The sequence below is a fragment of the Acipenser ruthenus genome, chromosome 24 (assembly GCF_902713425.1).
Source record: "Acipenser ruthenus chromosome 24, fAciRut3.2 maternal haplotype, whole genome shotgun sequence".
Taxonomy (NCBI): domain Eukaryota; kingdom Metazoa; phylum Chordata; class Actinopteri; order Acipenseriformes; family Acipenseridae; genus Acipenser; species Acipenser ruthenus.
This window is the reverse complement of record NC_081212.1, coordinates 30,017,349-30,042,959: the sequence shown is the minus strand read 5'-3', so window position 1 is coordinate 30,042,959 and position 25,611 is coordinate 30,017,349. Positions and strand designations below refer to the sequence as shown.

The 25,611-nt window shown below is 42.0% G+C and overlaps 1 protein-coding gene and 1 long non-coding RNA gene across 3 annotated transcripts in view; one reads left to right on the top strand and one right to left on the bottom strand.

Moving 5' to 3' along the window:
- Positions 1-11,508, top strand: part of LOC131700649 (uncharacterized) — an 81,601-nt gene extending 70,093 nt beyond the window's left edge. The window contains exon 3 of the long non-coding RNA XR_009308456.1: positions 9,842-11,508. This is a non-coding gene — a long non-coding RNA (uncharacterized LOC131700649). The remainder of the gene's footprint in view (positions 1-9,841) is intronic.
- LOC117429368 (cytosolic carboxypeptidase 4-like) overlaps positions 1-25,611 on the bottom strand; it is a 92,460-nt gene that overhangs the window by 27,793 nt on the left and 39,056 nt on the right. For both annotated transcript variants that reach the window (XM_058999248.1, XM_058999247.1), the window contains exons 18-21: positions 16,734-16,914; positions 4,309-4,438; positions 3,253-3,384; positions 2,624-2,800 (exon numbers count right to left, since the gene is read on the bottom strand). In XM_058999248.1, coding sequence (XP_058855231.1) covers positions 2,624-2,800; positions 3,253-3,384; positions 4,309-4,438; positions 16,734-16,914 — 620 coding nt within the window. The remainder of the gene's footprint in view (positions 1-2,623; positions 2,801-3,252; positions 3,385-4,308; positions 4,439-16,733; positions 16,915-25,611) is intronic.

The window sequence follows — 25,611 nt, the reverse complement described above, 5'->3', positions numbered from 1 at the left end:
AAGGAAACAGCAGAGCAGTGCCGTGCTTATCAGCAAGTTTAAAGACACTGTTTATTACAGAGCTGTATCATGGTATTTGGTATGCATCCTGTATTAGGCTGTCAATTGTAATGTAAGGTTTTAATAAGATATTAAATGATATTTCCTTCTCTATTAGAAGCCCTATCAGCTAATGTTTTGACCCCTGCCACCAGAACAAAACTACTCAACCAGGGTGACAAACCAGCGCTGGGTTTAGATTGCATTCTCATTTAAAAGCAAGCCTGTACACAATTATTCACAGCTGATATTACAGTGCGACAGTGGCAGGCAGTCTGAAATATAGGCAGCAGTGCACACTGTCCTCTAGAAGACTATTAACTAGGTTTCTGCACCCATTCAAGTCTGTGCCAGTTTGAGAAACCGCGGACAAGTTACTCAACAAAGTGCCTCTGCCCTCAATACTAAACACTTCTATTTTGCATAGCATTTATTTTGCCCAATAATTGCAGCCGTTTTTATTTTTTACGTTTGAAGAACATGTTCAATACATTGTATTTTACTTTCAGAATATACTTTAAATAAGCAACGTACTGTGTACTGTACTCTATATCCCACAAAGTACATACATCCCAATTTTAACGTAAGAACTTGCTCTATTCATTTCTGTTCAGTGGAATTGAACCTCTTCTGGAAGTTGCTGTATTCCAGTCTGAAAAAGAGAAGGCGTGTTTTCAACTCCTTTTTGATCACAGGCCCCTCTCATTGTTCTTGGCGTAACATGGACACTCATACATGGTAATTTAGTGAACCTGCAGCTGATTTACTGACTGGCTGAGAGAGGAATTAAGCCCCTCTTCTCTGCGCTGGCTCCCATGTTGAGCGGGGGCCGCTAATTGGGATGAATCAGAGCTGAATTCAGGGGGGCTTGTGCTGGCCGCACAGGTACAAACTTGAAGAGGGACACTCCAGTTCATTTTGCATGAGACCCATGATGGTCTGTCACACTTGTCACACCATTTGGATACATTAATGTTCTTTTTTTATTTTTCAAAGAGCATTCAGAATGCTGCTCATTTTAAAACCATATTAAAAGATCTATTTTTACACACAACAGGGCTAATTAAAATGGAGAAAAAGAAGCCGAGAGAATAAGCGTGAGATGGAGAGGGCGGAGGGGAGGTAAATTCATCAGTCAGGCCTTGCAAGCTTGTCTTACTATCTTTTGAACGGTAAACAGCTAATCATGTTGTTCAGTAATTTCCTGATGTTTTTGGTTATGCTATGAAAGAAAGTCTAGACAATATTTTTAAGTCACCTCAGGCTTGTCTGTCGAGCTCCCTCACTGCACGCACACACACACACACACGCATGCACGCACGCGCACACACACACACACACGCATGCACGCACACACACACATGCACACACACACACACACACACACACACACACACACACACACACACACACACATATATATATCACCCCCCAGGCAATCAACACAATAAAACAATCCCATCATGTATTGGATATGCAGGACCAGCATGGCACTGACAATCCGTCCTTGAGGCCAGAGAATGGAGAAAGCCTATAGCTACAGTGTGCAAAATGCTGCCACATTGAACCCTGCAAACATCTGTTTAGTTTTTGCTAATATGATCTACTTATCCACATTGCTAGACACAATAATAAATGCCGAAGAACGAGGTCCTGTGAAAATCAATACAATAGTTAAGTTAAGTTAAGTGCACCTTTCATTGAGAATAAGAATGTATATTGACTGGAGAGCTGAGCCCTCCAATGTCCTGCATTGTATGGCATTCGGATTGTGATCAATTTAAAAGGTTGTTTCAAAATACTGCTTATCGCAGGTACGGTTATATAGCAGATAAACAAAACCCTACGATTTCCGGTGACAAAGACGATGTACTGTAGACACCATCTAAATGATTTACATAGTGATGATGTCATTTGGTTAAATGCATCCACTCACTCCCTGGTTTCCAAGGCGACTAGGTGCACTGAGGAGCAGTGATGATGTCATCACCAGGTTCTGAAGCTGCCTGCGGGCCTGCAGGCAGCTTGGTGGTAGCTGTCTCAAGCCTGTTTAATAAATGGAGAGAGCTGGTGTGCAGTGATACATGATCTGATCCTGATACAGCATCTTCCACAGGTCATGTTTACAGGGGTTACTTTGCTTGTAAATCGAGTGCTGCTACATCAACAAATTACCTTTCCTTTCATTTTTTTGTTGTTTCTAAAAGGCACTTATCTAGACAAATTGCCTGCGTCCTGCCTGGACTAATCCCTGCATCACTGAGCCTGAAGCTACTGGTTTTGATGTCTGATCTGTTGTAATCCATCAACTGCAGATACGGAATCCTCCCCCCAGTGACTGCCCCTGTTTGGTCACGCTGGCAGAACATTCCTGCCCTGTGGCACGACAGCCTTAGCAAGCATTTAGCAGGCGTGAAATGGAGGAAAAGCTTGTAATTTGTTCATGCATCTTCTCTTCAAAGAGACTGTATTACTTGCGAAACACAACTCCGGGATACCCAACCACCACAGAGGAACGTGAATGGGAAGGGAGTTACTGAAGGGACCCCATCCCTGACCCAGCACAGAGAGCTGCAGCACCCACCTTGTAGAGCCCCTGGTCACAGCCACAGTAGGTGCTCTCCATGGTGTAGCTCCTCACCACCCCCATCTCTCTCCACACCACCACCCGCGCCGTCGACGCCCGAGACTTCTCCACCAGGAAACTGCAGCTCTGGAAGGCAAATGCTGGCGCTATCTTGTCCAGGATTTTGGGAAGAGTCTGCAACAACAAACGTTCTCCCTCAGTTCTAATGGAAACTCCACCCCCATTACACCACAAGGAACTGCAGCCTTGCTTAGGGAAAGCAAACAAATAAGCTCAGATAAGCCACAGACCAGCCACAGTCCTCTATCTGTGACTGGTCCCAGCATGCACACTGATCAGGCATTTTATTGAGATACCTACTAATAGAGCATCTCTCGGTCCAGATCGGTGCATTGAACGAGCCCCTGTGCACCACACAGATCAGGCATTTTATTGAGATACCTACTAATAGAGCACCTCTCGGTCCACATCGGTGCATTGGAAGGGCCCCTGTGCACCACACAGATCAGGCATTTTATTGAGATACCTACTAATAGTGCATCTCTCTGTCCAGATTGGTGCATTGGAAGAGCCCCTGTGCACCACACAGATCAGGACGGGTAAACTAAACATGAGGAGGATCGTACCCGGTATCCAGGGTCCTCCTTCAGTGCCACAGTGTTGACAGTGGAGCCGGACTGCCAGAATGTCTCCTTGATGCTGCAGCCGTACAAGAACACATTCTTCTTCCGCGAGTGTCCGTGATAATCACAGAATACCTGGAGGGGTTAGAATGGGGTGAGAGCTCGCAGGAATCTCCCGTTCTGCATTCAGAATGAGCCCTTTTTATATCATCTCTAAGAAGTTGTTCAAGGCCTCCAATATGAGATTGAGGCAAGATTGTGCTGAGCCTTGTACAGAACATACAAAAATATGAATACATTTTTCATAGCTCATTTTACGTGTTTAGCTTTTCACTGCTCTTGCCATTCATATTCTGTGAATACAGCTGATTTGGAGGTGCAGTGCCGCAGCCCACAGCCATGTCAAATGTCAAAAGGAATAAAAATAATGTATTTTCATTGGAAAGTAAGTAATCTACAGTATAAGAGAGTTCAACTTTAAATTTGAAAACACAATTGAGCTTCATTGTTCAAGCGAGTACATTAAACAAAGTTTTACTGTCTCAGTCTGGGCAAGGGCAATAGCCTCAGCACTAATAACCTTGGGTGCGCTATCAGAGCTATGGAGGAAAGGCCAGCTACAGCTATCTGTGCCTGCTGGGATTGCCACAGATATATGAAAAAAAAGATGTGCAGGGCCAAATGTCAATTGCACATCTGCCTTTCATAGCATATGAATAGTTATGCTGATTATACATTCTTTTCTTGTTACACTGCAGATTTTATACAGGCAGGTTTGGGAATAGGGAGGGGGGTCACTAATACATTTCTCTGTAGCTCAAGGAAGTGAAACTGAGAGATGCTATTGAGTGTAACAGTCTCTCTCTGACACTCCTGCGCAAACCCTTCATACTCACACGTTACAGCTTTGACAAGCATGAAATACAGCACATGAAATATAGCATGTGAAATACAGCACGTGAAATACAGCACATGAAATACAGCACGTGAAATACAGCACATGAAATGTGCACAGAGCAGTGAAGTTGGTACTGAAGGGCTCTGAAAGGCCACACTCACCAGCGGAGTCCTTCCGATACTGTTGAGGTAGTAGAGAAAGCCCTTGGCGTGGTAGATTGTGGGGCTTAGCTTCAGGTCTGGCTTCATCCACTGTCTGTTCAGGTCCTCTCCACTCAGAGAGCAGCGGTGCCTGAAATCACACAGGAGAGCACGCTTAGCATACAGCAGGGAGCCATGCCAACGCTGATCAATGCACATCCATTAGCCCACCTAAATCACCTTGAGATGCCTGCTGTGAAGGGAATTCATTTACCATTGAACTGCATTGGCTTTGAAAGGGTTAAACACTTCGGGTACACAAGGAATTGAGCTGCTGTTCAAACGGTTTCTTCTTAAAATACATTTGAGAGCGAGTCAAGTTTCCTGAGGAGGAAACTGACCATGTGGATGACCAGATCCTGCCTCTCAGTACATTTTAAACGCTGTTTCGTGCTCCACCTCGTTGCAAAAATGTTATTTGTGGGACACATATGTCCCTTCTAGGTTAGAGGTTCAAGCCTCAATGATTTTGTTTCCCTTGCGTGTGTTGGGGGCTTGGTGGCTCTCTCTGGCACTAGTTTCATGTATTATCTCAGATGAGATTCAAACACTGGGTCTTCTGGCTGCACCAGCGTTTGCTTTATGTATTATTCTTGTTCTGCGGTGCTTTTAACACCAGGCTTGAATTGTAATCCTGTTTTAAATAGAGGTTGTATACATCGTGTATCAACTGTAAAATAAAAAAGGGCTGTGAGTTTTATACTACTTCCATGCTGAATGTATGTCGTATCAACTAAAATACGCACGTGTGCAAATTATATTGAGGACACCTGCTACAAGAAGAACAGATAAAAATGACATCTTGCTTCAATGGCAGTGGAAATTTCATCATGTATATCTCCATGTTTTCCTGCTGAATTGGTTGATTTCAGTTTCTTGCATCCTTTCCTCTGAATTTTCAATTGAAGAGATTGCATCTCGTATTAGATGCAGATTTGAGTAAAAGAGCAAAAAAATATATATACAAACCTAACATTAGATTTCCAAAAATCCAATTTTCTTTAAAAGACCAAACAAAGTAATTGAGTTTCCCTTTGATAGGTGAGGACTAATGGGATAGATAGCGCATACTTTCTATTTACAGTGTTAGGTAGGGTGCTACACACTTTGCTTGAACAAATGTGTTTTATTATTCTTTTAATGACATGGCAGCTAAGGTAGAACGCTACAGAAACGTGAGTCTCGAGCACCATCGTGTCTGTCTCAGAACAGCACACACTGACTGGCACTCGTGTAAAGCTGTGGGAACAGAGCGTAAAGCAGGTGCAACTAGCTAAAGCCAGACCATACAAACACATCATACTGGTTAAGAGGTCTTGCAACATAGGAAACCAACACTGCAGTCACAGTATAAACCGTGCAGGTGAGGTATACAGTGGCTGAAAAGTACCATGATGTAACACTTTGTGAACAAAAAAGTGGTCATGGAGCCTTGTCCAGGGGGCAAACAAAACCCAACAGCTTCACATATTCTCATATTGCATAATCAATAACCCTGCATATCAAAGTATTCTCTGAAGCATTGCGCAGATGATCTGATTAGGATCACAGTATCAGCTTGCCTGTCCTGGCAAGGAAACACAGTCACAGGCTGGTAGTGCCGGTCACATGGAGCCAGTGACATCATGACACCTGTGATTGCAACTGGATGTGGTTACAACTGAACCATGAATTACACAAACACAATGCATACCGGTAGCATGGATTACACTGTAGCTGTGCAGACACAAGTAAAATCTCAGTAAATACAAGATGCAATCAAAGGAAATTAAATATGATAGGTTACTGTATTCACTAAAGCTAAACAAAATTGGGGGCTGGCTTGTTTTCGTCACGTTGTTTGTAAATGTATTTCTAGCATATTTCATGGAAAGTGTACCGAGTTATCCATGTTTGAACAGCCCCATGTTTTATTGATTGCATTGTGTTGTGTAAGCGCAGCATTACAGAAACACTGTCATGACATTTTAAAGCATTTCATGTAGCAGTATTTAATATAGAATGTTTGGCACTCTGCATATGGCTCCCTGGTCAATCATCTGGTATGGTGCCAGGTACTGATAATTAATGAGAGATTTGGCACAGAACAAGATGAGATTGAAGTGAACACAGAGCTGTGCAATTAAAGTCAGCTTGCATTCTGTTTTCAGTATTGTGATGCAGTGATTTTGTAGTTTTCTTGATAAATCACCTAGGCCTTGTCTTCTGTTTATTGCATTTTGTGTACCTGAGAGCTGCGTTCTGTCTTAATTTAGAATAATTCATAACAAACAAATATGTCAAGTGCCACTCTTAGCAACGCTATTTATGCCTACACAATCTACAGTACCAGCGCAACACGCCCCCGTCATCTACAAGTCCTAGCTTTGTTGTTGATTGTTAATCTTTGTGAATATATACAAACACACATGCACACAATGCAGGGTAAATAACAGCAAGGTATTTACAGCAAGGAATCTTGAAAGCAAATAAGCCCACACATGTATTTTCTTGTGTAAATGGCCAGAAGGAGAGTATTGAGCTCATGGGAATTAGCTCTAGACAGATCAGAGTGTTTTTTTGGCCTGAAGTCAATATTATGTCTTTAGAAATTATATAAAAAAATGTAATCTTTCACGGTTGACTGCAGGAATGTAAAGAATAATAAAGAATACAAAAACAAGAATGTTTTCCACTGCAGACCTGCATGAAAAGGCTGTTAAATTGTTAGTACTCCAAACCTACCTGGGACCTGCCAGAACAGCACTAGCACTGCTCTCCAGGCGTGTCCAAGCCTTTGTTTTTGTTTTTATGGCTTGGTATATGGATTACTGCCAGCAACATTAATATGTCTCTCCTAATGCCCAATTTAAACTCTATGAGGTTAATGCACTTGTGACACTAAAAAACGCATCAGGGCTGAAAGAGATGCTTGGTTACTCTGAACAGAAGTAAGATGTCAGGCCTGAGTGGTTTCAAATCATAAACCGAAGCAATAAAGCACGAAGCGCAAGCAATAGAGGTATAGAACTGTGCAGTAACGGGCAGAACAGTGTTGTGTGAACAGTGTGTAATGCATGTCATAATGGAGTGTGCCAAGCTAAAGCAATGCACCACTGTGCACCGTACCACTCCTTCCTTGCAGTTGGCCACTTGCAGAGTCCTTTCTGCCCCCTAATCTACAGCTTTGAGGTCTTGAGGAATTCTCTTTATCAAGACAATGCAGTCTCATCTCTCAACAGGCCTCTACAAGAAGGCACGAATCAAAGGTCCTTCACTATTCAAACTATACTGATCTTTGATTATTTATTTGAAGGAGTTGTAATTCCAGCCATCAGGGAGGTACAGCACGACTCTTCGTTCACCAAGCATTTGGAATAAGGGAACCCCAGTTGCTGCTCAAGAATATGAGATAAAAGATCCTGCAATCTATCTAATTGGTTTAATTGGAGATCACAAAACCGAGGGCTTCATATCATGTATCAGTTAGTTATGTTACATGCATTTGATCCGTTCTGTGTTTTTCAAACAAGGCAAATGTTTGAGCAGAATGCATCACTTCGCTTATTTTTATTTATTTTTTTTAAAAACCTTCTGTTGTTGATTCGAATGCTTTTCAGCTGGTCTCCCCAGAGGAGATTAAAAAAAAAACAATTACATTCTATTAATAATTCAAAAGCCCACATATGATTTTTAGTATCATGCTGTTCAAATATGAGACTTAAGTTGTGAAACTTTCCCTCAGCAATTACTTTAAATGCCTCTTTATTGACTGTTAAAAGACCCAACACTAGAAGCAGCTGGAGGTCAACCCATTACTAAGACCTCAAGCTTGTCTACACAGCAGTGATGATGGCCCCAATCCTTTGTTGCTTCGGTGTCAAAATCAGAAGACAAATGAACCCAGGCTCGAGTAATGAAGTGCGTTAAGGAGTATTATATTATACTCTTGTAGCAATTTGATTTGAGAACCTGTTTATAACACTTGTTATGGATATAAAGGTGTATTTACTGCAGCTATTTGTATTGATCTCAAAAAGGCATTCAATACGATCAAACTTAAAATAATGAAATCCGAGTTACTGAAGCTGAGCTTTGATTACACTGCAGTAAACTGCTTTTCAAATCACCTTCCTGATAGAACACAGAGGGGGTAATTGAAGTAAAACAAACCTGACTGGGCTGGTATGAAAAGGCAGTTCCACAAAGCTTTATTCTCCTTCCTGCATTACTCTGAATGACTCTGATGCAGTGTTGCAATACAATATCCCTTTCATCATCTTGCATGATATTATATTCATATATTAGTGGATCCTGTATGATTGGAGTCCAGTCCAGTTAGAGTTTCAATCAGACTGCAATCACATGAACAGTGAATTATAGGAGCAGGCCAGAACATTTTGTTATCTGGTTATTCTGCTGAACTCTGTAAGCTCAATAGCAACCACCTGTAATCCTTGTTAGGGTTGAGTTTACAGTGAGTCTGGAGTGCAGCACGAACCCCTATTGGCTGGGAAGGCTATCGCCATGGAGACCAGGGTTCAGACCCTGACCAGTGATTAGATGGACGCCCCTAGCAGTACAAGCCCATCGTAACTCAGCTGTCTGCTTGGAGTTCTGCACAGAGCACATGCCATTGAGCAGCATGGGAAACATGTCGTCCAGGCATAGGCTACCATGAGAAACAGAGACTGGGTCAGCCTGCATCTCTGCACAGTGAAGCAGAGTAACAATAGGATGCTCTTTCTGTTTAAACATACAAGGGGAACAGGTTTTGAGCTTGTGTATACAATACTCACAGTACACTACAGTGTTTGCCTGTCCCATTCCAATGAAAATAAGACAGGCACAGGTTTTAATAGCTTTGCATTCTCACAAAAGTACTTCAAAAAATGGAAGCGTGACTTATATACAGTAAGTACAGACCGATGGACAGGCAGCTTCACATATACCAGTATTGCAACTCTCAATAAATTGCACTTAAGAATATCCTATGCAATGCTCTTAACAATTGGTGCTCATTGGAGCAGAGCTCTTGTCCAGCGTAGTGCAAGGGTTAATTTATTCTGTTTGAAGAATGGCATTCTCTACTAATTACTCAAGATAAGATGAATGCTTTTGAAGCCAATGCAAGTGTGTTTCATACTGATTATGTCCACAAGCTAATGAGACAAATCAAACCCTTGAATACTCTCTCTTTGAGATCTTGGGTTGTGATTAGACACTATTCTTTTCTGTCTAAAACTTCATACCCTTCAGGTCAAGTGAAGGTCCATCAGCAAGGAATCCAATGACCATTGACTTTGACTTTCAGGGTTACCTGATTGGAGAGTTACACCACCTGGCTTTTTTGAACTCCCTTTATACACTCTACTTCCATTTCTCTGTGGTGTGGTGTACAGGATGAATACTGTATGGGTGTTGTCTTTGGTAGGGGTACTTGTATACTGCTGTGCATAACCGTGTTTTCTTTTAGAGGCAGAAAATAACTTTCTAACTTGGCTTTAAATTCCAGACACCAGAATGTATCTAATGCAAAACCCCATGGATTACGAAAGGGCAGCCTTCTGAGAAGAATATCAAATAAGGGATGTCATGTACACGGTTATACCCTCTCCCCTGCACCCACCAAAACACATACAATGGAATACAGTTTGGATTTCTGTAACGAGCAGCATCGCAGGGTGCCGCACGATTTTAAACCCAAGACCGGGTAATGGGAGAATCACCTCGGCTTTCTCCAATGTGAAGCAAAGCGTTTGAGACGTCCTGGAGCCCCTCCCTGAAGAAATCAAACCTTCCAGCAGCCAGAGTTAATAAAATAGGATGCTTATTTAGCTGAATCCTAATTGTAATTGCTGAATGGAGATCGGGGGTAGGCAGGTTCTGTTATGTCATTATGGGGTGTGATGTGATGCTTTGTATCAGATCGGGGGTAGGCAGGTTCTGTTATATCATTATGGGGTGTGATGTGATGCTTTGTATCAGATCGGGGGTAGGCAGGTTCTGTTATATCATTATGGGGTGTGATGTGATGCTTTGTATAATTTTAAGGAATGAACAGTATGTCACATTTGATAAGAGCATTACTTGGAACTGATTGACTGTGACATTGTTACTCTGTAACCTCGAGCATGCCTTTGAAAAACTCCAGCGCCTATCCTGGGGCTCAGCATTTTAAATAAACAACATGTTAGAAAAAAAGAAATAAACACAACAGCAAACGCATAGCCAGAGAACTCTATAGTACAGCATGGCAATCTCACGATCATTGTGCACATTGTGCACCACTGTCCATTTTAAACCCTGAATTGCCTTCCTCACAAATGACCCTGCTCTTGTCCATATCAGTATTGCAGGGACTGTTACACATGAAACACACTAAAGGACATGCCTGCACAACCCCCATACATTATACATATGAAACACACGCCTGCACAACCCCCATACATTATACACATGAAACACACGCCTGCACAACCCCCATACATTATACACATGAAACACACGCCTGCACAACCCCCATACATTATACACATGAAACACACGCCTGCACAACCCCCATACATTATACACATGAAACACACGCCTGCACAACCCCCATACATTATACACATGAAACACACGCCTGCACAACCCCCATACACTAAGTGCACTTTGGACCGAGTTCAGTCAACACTGAGCTCTGAAAAGCGTTCTGTACACAGTGCTAATGTGGAGAGCATGCAATGATGGCTAACGATGGCCACTCAACAGCTTGCACCTGCATTCACAATGTGTCTAAGCTACCTTCTCTTTGGAATGACGGCGCTGTTTCAGTGAGAATCACTTTGGGATTTTGGAGTGAAAGGAACTGTTTGCCTATTTCTCATTGGCTTGTTGCTCCCAGTTACTTCATGTTAGCATTTGGTATTCATTGAATATTTTACCAGCAGAACTGTTTAGTAGTTGGTGCAAGGGTTGTGCTGAACTGGTTTCTAGGAAATAGGAATCCCTATCAGTCTAGACATAGGAGTGAATTCTGATCACAGGATTCATTTGCTATGGCTGTTATAGATGTTTAGTAAAAGGTTATTGCTTGCATGCAAAAGCATGTATTTCACCTAAAGAGTTATGCAGTGCAGTCTGTTAGCTGCGTGCTTCAGTGCAACACTGGCGCCAGAACAATCAATCCGCTTTTTGGGGGGCAGTCATCGGAAATGAAAGTGGTATGCAAGAAAAACTGCTCATTCGATTAAACAGGTGCTACACGCAGCCTGCGAGGAGGTCAAATAAACCTTTCTTTTCCAGTTGCTGAAGCGCTCTTTTGTTTCCTTTTTTCAAACACGGTTGCCAGGGTAATGAGAAGACCCCAGGGGGAACAGGCAGGTCACAAACAGCAGCCCAATCAACCACTCACACATTCCAGCTCATTGTCTCATGTTAACTGCAGCATATTAAGCCTGGTAACGATTGTCTAGCTGAAGACAGAGCCCTGTCCTCTTCATCCAGGCAGATACACATCTGAAAACAGACATGCAGAACAATATGCCTGAAGTGATGATGATGATGATGATAATAATTCATAACGGAAACATCCACAAGTAATTGTATGAAACATTTATGAATCAATGGATGTACAATACTGCCAAAATATTCCCAGCGTTGAAGCCCTCGGAGAATGATTAAATAATGAATGCCAGCAGACAGGACCGATAGCGTGACAGCCAGCCTCCCAGTATGAGACCACCTGGAAGAGGGGAATGGTGGGACCACCTACCCCAAAACAAATGAGTGACTATAGGAGATCAAACAAATTGATTTCCCCTCTCTCGTTAATTTCTGGTTAGCTAGTTAGAGCTGCATCTTACTGAACTGTTTATAGTTCAAGTATGTGTTTGTGACTTTTATACTTTGAGAGAGAGAGAGAGAGAGAGAGAGAGAGAGAGAGAGAGAGTACTGTGTGTGGGGCCAGCCAGTTACACACATCAGGAGTTCAGAGCTAGCCCTGAACAAGGCATCATGTGGAATAGGGATTCCTCTACTTTTATATATAGAGATAGAGAGAGGAGTACTGTGTGTGGGACCAGCCAGTTACACACATCAGGAGTTCAGAGCTAGCCTTGAACAAGGCATCATGTGGAATAGGGATTCCTCTACTTTTCCAGCTGGTTGAGCTCCTGCTGCCTATTACTCATATCTTTCACCTCTCTCTGATAAGGAGTGACATGGGATAGTTTCCTGATAGCTTCTCACGGGCTGCGCTCCCATCTACACATGATGCTTCTCAACAGCAAATCACAGAAGCGCAGACAGCAGGGGCGGGTCCTCGTCTTGTCAGCTGACACGTGTCAAAAGGTTTTTTCTTAGCACGGAGACCTGTGATACATGACTGGTGCTTTGATCATTCACGCCTCTGCCTCCTATATATATATATCTCTTCCTATACCAGCTGTTATCTCTGGTGTGGGCTCATCTCCATGGGGGAAGGGCTCCCCACTGTATCTGAGGAACTACCCTGTACAGGGCTGTCTGTTAACAGTGTTCTAATAGCCACGTATTATTTTGTTACGTTGGGAAGCTGGAGATGTGATATGCAGACATCTATACTGGATCACTATCTCTATGATGGGGCTTCAATCAACCAAGTTAAAAACTATAAATCAAGGGTTCAATCCGTACGTGTGATAGAGGGCTGGAAGGGATTACCTGCCTGCTCTCTCACGCCTGCAAAAACAAATGCCCATATTGACCTGGCCCTCTGAAGTGCCTCATTATTATGCCTTCAGGTTATGTTCAATGACACTGTGCTCCTGCAATTTTAAATGTGACTTTTATATAGTGAATTATTTTATTACTAATATGATTTTGAGAAGGGCAACAAGTGGTCCACGAAAGAAAGAAAGAAAGAAAGAAAGAAAGAAAGAAAGAAAGAAAGAACACGTGCATCGCCTTGCTAGTGCACAGGATTTTTTTTTTATTTTTTATTTTTTTGCCACACTACAGCACAAGGAACCATTACAGACCCCCACTGGACAGAGAACTTCATTGCTTAGCAGACTATGCATGTGATTCCTCATTCCCTTTCATCCCTCGGACCCCTCTTGCAGTTAATACCTTGTTCAAAAAGTCATCTGGAGTTGGCATCACATTGCTGCCCCCTCAATTGTGACATCACAGCTGTGGAGCGCTGACTGACAGCAAGCAGTCTTCACTGCATGGGTCTGCCCCACCCCCATTCACTAGCATCTATCAATCCTGGGCCCTATTGGATTGTGACATCACGGCTGTGGAGCTCTGACTGACAGAAAGCAGTCTTCACTGCCCTTAAACTCAGTGGCTTCAATCAGCCTGTCAGAGTGCATGATGGGTTTCTCAAGGAGACATGAGTTTCTATCGAATGAGATTTCTCACCTATTGTCACTGGTATTGGATCAAGTCCAAAGAATCTCTGTCGTACAGGTAAGCAGTAAAACAATGAAGGAAGCTATAAAAGAAAGTGTCTATTCCACACCATGGAAACAGGGTAATGAGTTAACTGAAGCTCGGCACCACAATGCTTTCTTAATACTGTTTTTAAAAACAAACCTGGTGCTAGCATAATCATAATCATCTCCTAATCCTCTCAATAGAAATCCACTGCAAAGACTTAGAGCTGCACCAGAACTACTTGAAAGAGATTCTGTGTTTATTTATTCATCACCTGGCTGTGTCTGACTCGTGTCCTTTAAAGGAGCTCTCTCCTGTGGTCCTGTGGTCCTGTGCTCTGTCTCTGTCTCTCTCTCTCTCTCTCTCTCTCTCTCTCTCTCTCTCTCTCTCTCTCTCTCTCTCTCTCTCTCTCTCTCTCTCTCTCTCTCTCTCTCTCTCTCTCTCTCTCTCTCTCTCTGAGCGCGATGATGAATAACACATTTTCTTTGACAGACCGCGCCATTCATCACGCGCGTCTCAATCCCGCTAACGGAGGCCTCACAATACGTCAATGTCATATGCCGGACCGCCCCAATGAATCAATTTTTTTTTTAATACAGTTTAGCCTGTGTTTCTGTCTTTCTTTTTTCTTTCTTTATACAGTAATAAATAAAAGAACATAGAATAAAAGTTTACAATTGCAGGAGCAGAGTCTATTATGAATAATTTTATATCAGCACAATGGTGGAACTGGTCCAGTGTCAAAAAAATCAATCAGACTTTAGAAGAGTCATGTGATCTTCGAGCTGTGTGATACACAAAACAAACAGCAGCTGGCAGGTAAAGCATTTAATTTATACTGTAAGGGTTGCAGGCTAGAGATTCAAATACATTTCTTTTGACAGACCCTCACCCCCATGTATGATATGCATAGCGAATCATCCATGAGAAGGTTACTATAACACAGAGGGCAAGCGTGCATTTTTCTCAGAGTGGATCATTGATCCAGATGAGGAGTCATTGGTGCACATTCTCCCCCCTTTCACCTCATCTCATTTCATCATCTCACCGACAGGGGACAGAGTCCAGAACGACAGTGTATCACACAGCACTGCCCATTACATTCTCCACCCCTTTCATCTCAAGTTTTAGGATGAGCTTTATATATACATAAAAGCACATCTTCTGAAATTGCTCAGGAACAATTTTATAGGTAAGCATACAGTTTTGTGAAGATAAAAAAGTAATGAATACCTGCAGCAAAACAATGAGCTTCTTGAGACAGAAACAAATTATTTCTACTGACTGCTATGCCAGGGGTCACTTTGGCAGCTTCCAATTGAGAGTGCAAATAATAGATGGGAAGTGGGCAACAGATACACCGAGAGGCAACGTTCCTTCCAACTCAACAATGAAAACGCAGGATTCTAAATTCCGTTTGTATTTGCTGAGATTTAGGGTTATTGTTTTCAGATTCCAAATACATTCAAATAACCTTTACATCTGAGGATGTCAGTCAATACTGATGTACTTTACTGATTCATTTCCCTGCAGCCTTCAGTGAATGGCTTTCCAGAAATCACAGGTGTTGCATAATCAACCAGTTGTTCATCAGAGACGAAGTGAAAACCCAGAAAATCCATTTAATCAGCCACTTAAAAAAAGAAATACATAGAAATGAAGGCAAAGGAAATGCTACCTTTCAAAAGCTCTCCTGTCCCCCAACAGTGTGGATCCAGCATATCAATGATGAATTGCATGCCTCCTTTAATGTGCAGTACTGGGGAGTCTGAAGGGTCTTCTGCTGTTTCAACACTCTCTCTCTGTGACGGGTCTATTGAGCACACTGCCTGCAGAGCACTGAGCTGATAAAGGGGCAGCTGAAGGATCCCTGTCAATAGAGCCGGAACTGATAAGGAGCTTAGAGTGAGAAAACCAGGGTTCAGTAACCAGGCCCTGCAGTGACCAGCCTTTACTGACAAGCCAATGCGCTTCCAATCCAAGCAGACTGCTTGATATAATAAGGGACTGGGATCAATGCAATCCCTATGGGTGTAGACAGATCAGTACAGCCAAGTGCTATTGCAATGTGCAGCGCTGGAAGAAGGGAACTACCTCTCTGTGGCAGACAGTCCCCTGCAGGTTATTCACTGACTGCCAAACCCTTCAAGTCGTACTGTGTGTCTGCTCCAAATTCCTCCCGGTACCTCTACAGTTAAATCTCACTTGAGATTGCCCTGCGTACAGTACTAGACACAAGTCATGATTCTTTAGATCCTAAAGGCATTCCTACTTTGATTTTTGTATTCCAGCCAGATTCCATATCTATGCCAACAAGGTTTAGATTTGGTATTTGGAGAGGGAGACTTGCCAAGGTGTTCTAAAAAAAAAATACATATATATATATATATATATATATATATATATATATTAAATAAGGGATAATTAAAGTAGAGTTTCCTGCTGTATGAGAGGCTTTTGTATGCAAATGACAAGTATTGTCAGTGCTGTGAATGATATGAGCCAATTTTCCACACACCTGGAAAAGTGAATCACTTGTATTGTTTCCCTCACAGACACTTGCTGATGACAGCCTGGAAGCTACAATGTTGGGTTTTAGACAGACAGGTTGACATACAGATACAGTGGATAGAATGACTCCACAGGTGTTTAAAAGTAATCCTGGCAGAATTCAGTTCTCATCATTAAAAATGTGACTGATGAGCCTTGACGAGAAATGAGGTGTATCCTGGTGTGGAAGATAGATCAGGAATCGGGCAGTAACTTGCCAGACTCTGCAGATTTAATCCTAGAAAACAAGCAATCAAGACAACGCAGAAGACAAGTGATTACAAGAGGTGTCCTCCCTCCCGCTGGCTCCCCAGCACGCAGCTCCAGTGCACTTGTGTGTGACAACATTGAAATGTTATGATGGGCTGTCAAAAGCCATTAAGTAAGTGTGTGAAGGCACGTTGCTGTATAAACAATTGCAGGGGTAACCTTGTGCTGAAGGGACTCACGTGCCATTGATGACCCCGTCAGGGTTGAGCATGGGGATGATCTTGAAGATGTATGCGTCTCGCAGACTCTCCGCCACAGGGTGACTGCTGCAGAGGAACTCCAGAGTACCCTTCATCACCCAGCTGGCATTGCTCTCCCCGGGGTGAACACGGGCCGTCAGCAGCACGCAGGGACGGTTACCTGGGGAGACAGGAGGGGGGGTATACCAGACAGCTAGAAATACAGCTAGAAATACTGCTGTACAACTATACAGCTAGAAATACTGGTTAACTACAACTACTGTAGAACTATAACTATACATATACTGTAACTAATGCAGAACTACAACTATACATATACTGTAACTACTGCAGAACTACAACTATACATATACTGTAACTAGTGCAGAACTATAACCATACATATACTGTAACTACTGCAGAACTATAACTACACATATACTGTAACTACTGCAGAACTACAACCATACATATACTGTAACTACTGCAGAACTACAACCATACATATACTGTAACTACTGCAGAACTATAACTATACATATACTGTAACTACTGCAGAACTACAACTATACATATACTGTAACTACTGCAGAACTATAACCATACATATACTGTAACTACTGCAGAACTACAACCATACATATACTGTAACTACTGCAGAACTATAACTACACATATACTGTAACTACTGCAGAACTACAACCATACATATACTGTAACTACTGCAGAACTATAACCATAAATATACTGTAACAATTGCAGAACTACAACTATACATATACTGTAACTACTGCAGAACTACAACTACACATATTATTATTATTATTTATTTCTTAGCTGACGCCCTTATCCAGGGCGACTTACAATTGTTACAATATATCACATTATTTTTACATACAATTGCCCATTTATACAGTTGGGTTTTTACTGGAGCAATCTAGGTAAAGTACCTTGCTCAAGGGTACAGCAGCAGTGTCCCCACTGGGGATTGAACCCACAACCCTCCAGTCAAGAGTCCAGAGCCCTAACCACTACTCCACACTGCTGTAACTACTGTATAAACTCTTGCAATGATGGAGTGGGGAAATGTTCTGATTTGATCACAATATTAATGACACGTCCATTCCAATTTAATATTGATCTGTGGCAGCTCTGTTAATTGAGTTTTGAGTTCCGAAGAGTTTACTCATGAGGAAATTGAATTAAATAATGCAATAAAAAAACAGATACTGACTAACAGGGCACTTATTGTAAACCTTACTGAAAAGGTGAACACAGTGATTTTGAAAGCCCTGTCTCAATACCGAAAAGTCCTAAAGGTTTATGATGCTATATATTGAGAGAGCAGTTTGAGGAGCAGGCTAGTGGCATAGAGTTACACTGTGATGCCAGAAGACAGAGTGGTTATGTTCTTAAACAATGCATTGAATCAAAATGTGAATAAAACTAAACAATCTTGCACACTCCATCCATGTATGACAGCTTTCCCGTTTTTAGACACAGTCCTTCTCTAAGTCACATGGTTGACTGTGAGTCTTGTGCTACCCATGTCCAGAGCCGAACTTGCACGTTGTTCTTCCTCTTGTTTTTCATGCACAGTAGCAACACTGAAGCAGAGTTTACAGCAGCCACTTTAATTCCAGCCGCATGCGATTCACATCCAAAACAGAAAAGCATTAACCAGAAACTTGAGCACCGAAGTGTTCATCGGTGCAGTCAAGCTGTCTGTAACAATTTGAACAAAGTTGTTCATATGCTTTTTTTTCAAGAGCTGTGCTCAATGATCAGAGATAAGATTAACTCGATAAGGAAGCTGAAACTCAGTCCACTAGGGCACTCTTATACAGATCTTGATGAAACACCACACAGTTGATGCTGCCCTGACTGAGATGCATCACAAAGAGCAATGGCAGGGGGCAGCTTTAGGAACCTGTTTGGCACGGCAGGTTGTTTTCCCCCTGGATGTGCAGCGTGCACATAATATTCACCCAAATGTATTGAACACTGCAGCTGTAAATGCTAAGAAGGTTCTGATTTGAAAAGTGTGTTTACGGTTCCTATTGCTGAAACAGAAACAGAAAGGTCAAGCAGACAAATTTGTTGACTAGTGTCTTCATCTGTTTCTTATTCACTGCCAATAAAACAATGGCGAGAACAAGCCAACAACATGACATCCAATCAATCTCTTCAGCTTCCTCAATGGCGGCAACAAGCCAACAACATGACATCCAATCAATCTCTTCAGCTTCCTCATACTGTGTGTGACGATACAATGAATTCAATCTGTCCTCACTTGATACAAACATGGCTACAGATTGAAACAGGCTATTGAAAGCTCAATTTAACATGGAATATATAAGAGCATGGAAATATAAAGGACATTTCTTATCCTAGATTAGAATATAAATGATCAATTTCTCAGGATAAAGCAGATCTCTTTGAAGGAAAATTAAATTGTGCCTCCCTCACTGATTTGATATTTATCGCTTTCCATTTTAACTACAAAACACTTTCCCTGGAGATGCTTGATGTTTATTCTTTTCTTTTTTTCTTTTTCAGAAGTAAGGGGCTTTTTAACCATCACAAGATGGTCTAGCCAGTCCGTCAGTGTCTTCTGCATCATTGTGAATTTCAGTGGCAGGAATGATGAAAACCCTATTATTATATATTTGCTTCTGTTCTCCCATTTTGAAAAAAGAGAATAATGAACGCTGAAGTTTAAAGAGGAAGCCGCTTCAAATGTCATTAGAGTTGTTTATCTTTCTCTATATTGCTGTGTTCTGAGGGGCTCTGGGTTTTGTTGCTAAAAGACTGAATTGTAAATTTTTTTCTCTAAATTTGTTTGAAATAAAAAAAATTAAAAGGCGGACATCGGTACGAGCAAACTGGAAACCCAATAAGCTCTGCTTCTGATAAAGTAGAGTGCATAGCAGGTTCAACTAATTATGGAAGAATGCTGCTCACACACTCCATGCATTGTATTGAGCAAGCTGCTCACACACCCCATGCATTGTATTGAACAGGACTGTGGAACACAGCATCACATAGCTCCTGTTAGAATAGACCGGTCTGTAAAAATGCCCAGAGCTCAACCTGTAACTCAAATTTCAATATCTGTCTTCTTAAAGTTTTGCCTCTTTCCTGCCACTCGCTTTTCTCCATCACAGCCAGCATGGCATTAGATATATCAGCTAAAGAAAGAAAAGACTCTTAAACGAGAGAGACAGTAGAAACTCGTTCTGCGAGGATCAATGCAGCAGTCAGGGAATTCTTTTGATTTGTTTATTAACCAGACTGAAGGCCTGCAGTGCCCACTATAGCCAGATTCAATGAAATTCCAAATGTGCTGCTGATATGAAACCATCTCTCTTGCTTTCTTTTACTCCATTTACTAAACATCAGCATTCCAAAGGAAGGCTCAAATATCCCTGAGAGCAGTCTGGGGTTTTGTAAGGACAACTAGGGCCTCTATGTGTGTGTATTCATCAATATATAGATCTAGAGTCACACTTTCTGTAGCCAATGCAAGTAGAAAGCTGGGCTGCCTCCTGCAACTGGAACAGCTTGGGCACACGCCTCCAGTCGAGGCACAACATCTTGGACGCTCTTCTGAGGTTTGAGGATCATTCATCTTCTGTGTGTGTGTTTCAGATCCTATGGTACAGTTCAGTACATATTTAGAAATCCATATTTGACTTTGTATTTAGTATCCTGGCCAGAAAAACATTCAGCCACTGGCTTATGTGCTCAGCAGAAATCATATTAGCAGTAGAGGTAGTGGTAAAATACAAGTTTGCATATTGTGCATGCGGTCTCTCTAATCCAAACCACCCATTTTTTAATTAGACGTTTAGAATGAATCAACATCATCCCCAGTCTGACAGAACCCTGTGTTTGTTTGCCTGTTAAATGGGTAACGCTCTATCCTTTAATAGGCTCCTTTACTTCAGCCTGCAAAATGGTTCACAGGGCTTTTCAACTGTAAGAATCCGGGCTCTTTTTAAAACCGGATTGCTTCAGCATGCCCTGGGTAAGTCAGAAGACTCGTACCTTCCATTATTACATACCCTTAAACTGTATACACTGACAGCACAGAAGCCATTAGTTCCACCTGTACCGCAGGCTTATTAGAGCGGCTGGGCTGGATGGCAGCAGCAACACATCTTGTGAGTGTGGCGTGAGACGAGGCGGTCGCAGGTAATGAGTACACACTATATTATCAGCATTCTCCAGGGGTCTCCACCAGTCAAAAATATTCTCTTGAGGAATTTCTAACGACCCGCTCAAATACAACTCGGCTGTGCGTGTGCGTGTGCGTGTGCGTGTGCGTGTGCGTGTGCGTGTGCGTGTGTGTTCCTTGGGTTTTATTGGTCTGTTGTGTCTGCTGGATGCTCTCTCCCCTCTAACTTCTCCGCAAGGAGATCCCTAGCTTCTTGTTCAATTCCCTTTGGCAATCCGACTAACTTGCTAACTGACCTCTCGACTGGCAGTGAGCGAGTGCAAAGGGGGGCTGAGTCTGTCAGTAAGAGAAATGAGCCTTTGTTCTTAATGAAACTTTTCAACTCTTTTATTCTGAATAATATCCACGGCAACAACAGCAAGTGTTCATGTAAGCCTGCTGGAAATTCTAGCAGCAGCTGATTTTATGTTCATCAACAACATAATGACCTAGAATAGGTTTAGAGCAGCTGCAATGACCAGCTGTCCTTGCTGCTTTGAGAGCTGGGTATACTGAGTCCCATGTTTCAGCCCTAGACTCCAGGCAGGAAGCCTTTTACCTGGAGACACACATCAACATACAGCAGGACCAGGATATTGCTACCTCATATATATACACATATATAATACTATAAACCAAACTGCGCTGATTTCCTAAACAAAATATTTCCTAATATCAAAATGCCTTCATCCTTTGCTACAATCATAGATGAACAAAATGGGTTACAGGTAATCATTTTGAAATGGTTTTATAAATAATACCATCTTTACTGGACTATATAAGGTGCTGATCTGAGCAGCTTTGAGTTCCACCCTGTGTATAACTCACACCACATGTGTATACCTTTCTTACAGGTAATCATTTTGAAAACCTTTCTTACAGGTAATCATTTTGAAATGGTTTTATAAATAATACCATCTTTACTGGACTATATAAGGTGCTGATCTGAGCAGCTTTGAGTTCCACCCTGTGTATAACTCACACCACATGTGTATACCTTTCTTACAGGTAATCATTTTGAAAACCTTTCTTACAGGTAATCATTTTGAAATGGTTTTATAAATAATACCATCTTTACTGGACTATATAAGATGCTGATCTGAGCTGCTTTGAGTTCCACCCTGTGTATAACTCACACCACGTGTGTATACCTTTCTTTTACTACTCCATACTACATCATATAGAATAGTATTACTGGAGTAAGCCACAACCCATGTGCAACCTGCATAGAACCTGCATGAGATGCTTCTAAAATATGCAATAGGGTGCGCAATATATTCAGAAGATTACTGTATATAATTGCTACATTTTGAGACCCCGGAGACAGAAGTCTGCAAAGCTTTACAGAGCTTGTTGCAGATCATTTCTGTTCTGTGCCATGTTGATTTTAAACTGTTACATTTGCAGGTTGCTTGTGTTGTCTTCATTGAAGTTTCGTATGGTTTTTGCTTCTGCTGCTTCTTGCTACTCCTCAGGGGTCAACTTTGCAATAGATAGGTTTCAGCTCCATGGTACTTTCTAGGGAAATATCTTAATACATATAAAATTACAATTGAAACCTCTCGCAATGTGGTCTGAGTGGCGCTCAAAAATGCAGTGTGAAACTACTGTGAACGTCTGCTCTCTGGATGCCATTGCATAACAAAACCAGAACTGCCAAGTTCATTTGAACAGTGTCATCACAGGGCTACATCGCTGAGCTATAATCAGAAAGCTGAATTGCTTTCCATTAGCAGCTCTGAGTGGATAAACCCTGTGTAGCTTCACACTCAGGGTCAGGGACAATGAGAGTGCAGACTTTAGGTACCTGAGTCACAACTTCCAAAGCAGGCAATACTGCCCACTGCCACACCCACGGCGTGTAAGCTACAGGAACCCACAGCAGCAGCTGGTTATCTGACAATCTTTTGGTAAACTTGAAAAGTCTTGGTGTGCCACACTGGATGTGCCGTTTTTAGTATTTTAATATTTATCTTTACTGCAGGGATATCTGAGGCAGTGGCAACACCCCACACGAATGCACCAAGGCCAGGGAGCAGTCCAATGAAAGAGGGTGGGGTTTGAAGGCAGTCCAATGAAAGAGGGTGGGGTTTGAAGGCAGTCCAATGAAAGAGGATGGGGTTTGAAGGCAGTCCAATGAAAGAGGGTGGGGTTTGAAGGCAGTCCAATGAAAGAGGGTGGGGTTTGAAGGCAGTCCAATGAAAGAGGGTGGGGTTTGAAGGCAGTCCAATGAAAGAGGGTGGGGTTTGAAGGCAGTCCAATGAAAGAGGATGGGGTTTGAAGGCAGTCCAATGAAAGAGGGTGGGGTTTGAAGGCAGTCCAATGAAAGAGGGTGGGGTTTGAAGGCAGTCCAATGAAAGAGGGTGGGGTTTGAAGGCAGTCCAATGAAAGAGGGTGGGGTTTGAAGGCAGTCCAATGAAAGAGGGTGGGGTTTGAAGGCAGTCCAATGAAAGATGATGGGGTTCTGAGGTCAACGTTACTGGGTTATTTCTGCACAGGTTTTATTGGAGATTTCTGAACTAGTGCATCAACAAGACCTCAATGATTGCTTTGTAATTGTAATTTGTTAAGTTATGTCAGAAGCCATTGGAATGGTTAACTTCCTAGTTTGCTAAAAAGTGTCAATGATCTGCCAGTAATTAAAGGCATGGGAACAAAAGCCAGCCGTCTTTGATTGGAGAAAGTACAAATCTAGCCTGAAGCAACAAACAGCAATCTCTTCTTCTCACATAGACCACACTTGCATATGCAAATGGACCTAATTAGTACAAATCAGAGATGTCCATTTCTAATTATAAGATGAATTTACCCTCCAAAGCTTGCAAAAAGAAGATTTGAATTTCGAATTTATTAATTAAAAACGTCCCAGTGCAATTAACTGGAGCTCATTTCAGTGTATGGTAATTGCTGACATAATCCTATTTAGTATGACAATTTGACTAATAGGATCCCTATCAAACAGTGCAATGTTCCTTCTCCGGATTCAGGAAAGAAGGAGTGTTGATCCAGTTTCATTTTTAACCTTGTCAATCTCACAGGCCATTTTAAAAACGTACAAAAAAAGAACCAGAAATAGGATATTTATCTTGTACAAACAGCCTAATGTACATCGTAAAAACTAACTTTCTGTTCATTTCTAGTTTTATAAAAGAGTAGAGTCTGTGGCTCTAAATTAACAGTTTGATTTTCCTTTCACAAAAAAAATGGAAATAGTTTTTCGATGTAAACACCTTAATAAATCTGCCCCAATGAATGTGAAAGAAGTAAAGTCTGAATGTGAATCTGCTGCAGTCCTCCCTCACCACACGCCTAGTTACACCTTGCACCTCCACACACAGCTTCCTGTCTATCAGACCCTGCACTCTGGAGACCCTGCTGAACAGATGGTATTGTACCACAAGACACAGGGTCAGCTTTGCATAGCAGCATCGCATATATCTTCATAAATTAAACGAAAGAGCGTGACACACATATTTGATTGCAAATCTTCACTTTTATTTAATATGAATTTACTGTCATTTTTTTCAAACAATAGCGTTGTGGCAAAATAAATAGGACTTCTAGAATAATTTAATAATAATAATTTAAAGTGAGAGCAATACTAACAACTGTTTTTTATATGTTTGAAAATCGATCTCAGCCCCTTTTCTGTAACTGACTTCAATATGTGCTCAAATCATTCTGAAGATGCTTAGCACTCTGTGCTACAGCTTGGGTTAATAAAGTTCCTAAAGACCCTGCCTGCTCTGCTCGACACAAGCTTGCTATTGTTATCGTGTGCCTCACCCACCACTCCTAGTCCTCTCGTAGAGCCATCAGCAGTCCCTTTACCTCGGGGACGGTCACCATGCTTTACAGACACTGGAAGTGACACAGCTGTCCTCGGTTTCCATGCTGCACTTCTAAACTGGGATGCAGAATCCACAACTTCTCAGACTCCCTCTCACAACCCTTTAAAACTCCAATACATCTCTAACTGAGCCAGGGTGTTTCAGGTGATTCACTAAGTGGTTCAGCTCTGATGCACAGCATTGCCTCGCCTCCCAGGGCTCCTATTTGTATACAGTGGGGCAGTGACTGAGAAAGCCGTGCTGTCAAATTCCTTCACTGTATTGAAGAACTGTTCAATCAGTGGTTTTGGGAAGAGAAGGAGTGGTAGCAGTGATTTTCAGCACAGTGGTCCCAGGTATCTAATCGCAATGATGCCAGACAAAGTTTCATTTAAATACCATGGAGCCCTACTGAGTGTGCAGCTGTGTAAAGCTGGCATGCATTGCTCAGTGAGAGCAGTGAGCAGGTATTCTGGTAAAGGTTGCAGTGGAAAACAGTTTAGTCACAGAATAATATAAATATTATCATGGCTGGTGTAGATTCCGTGCCCGGGCCGGAATGTGTGCAGCATTGCCAGGGACAACGAGGAGAAACAACAGCTGCCTTGCAAGTACTGCGCACTTCTGACATGTCAGCCCTAACATGCTGTTCATTTTTAACACAATGGGCTCAAATCTCAAAGTCATACCAGCCTGCTGACCGTCCTTCTTATTGGGAATCACGGCACTGAATATGGCAGCAGTTGTCAGTTGTGGTTTAAGCAGAAACTACCATCTAGAGTCTGGAAGATCTTGTATAACAGGATACTGAAGTAGATGTAAACATTTG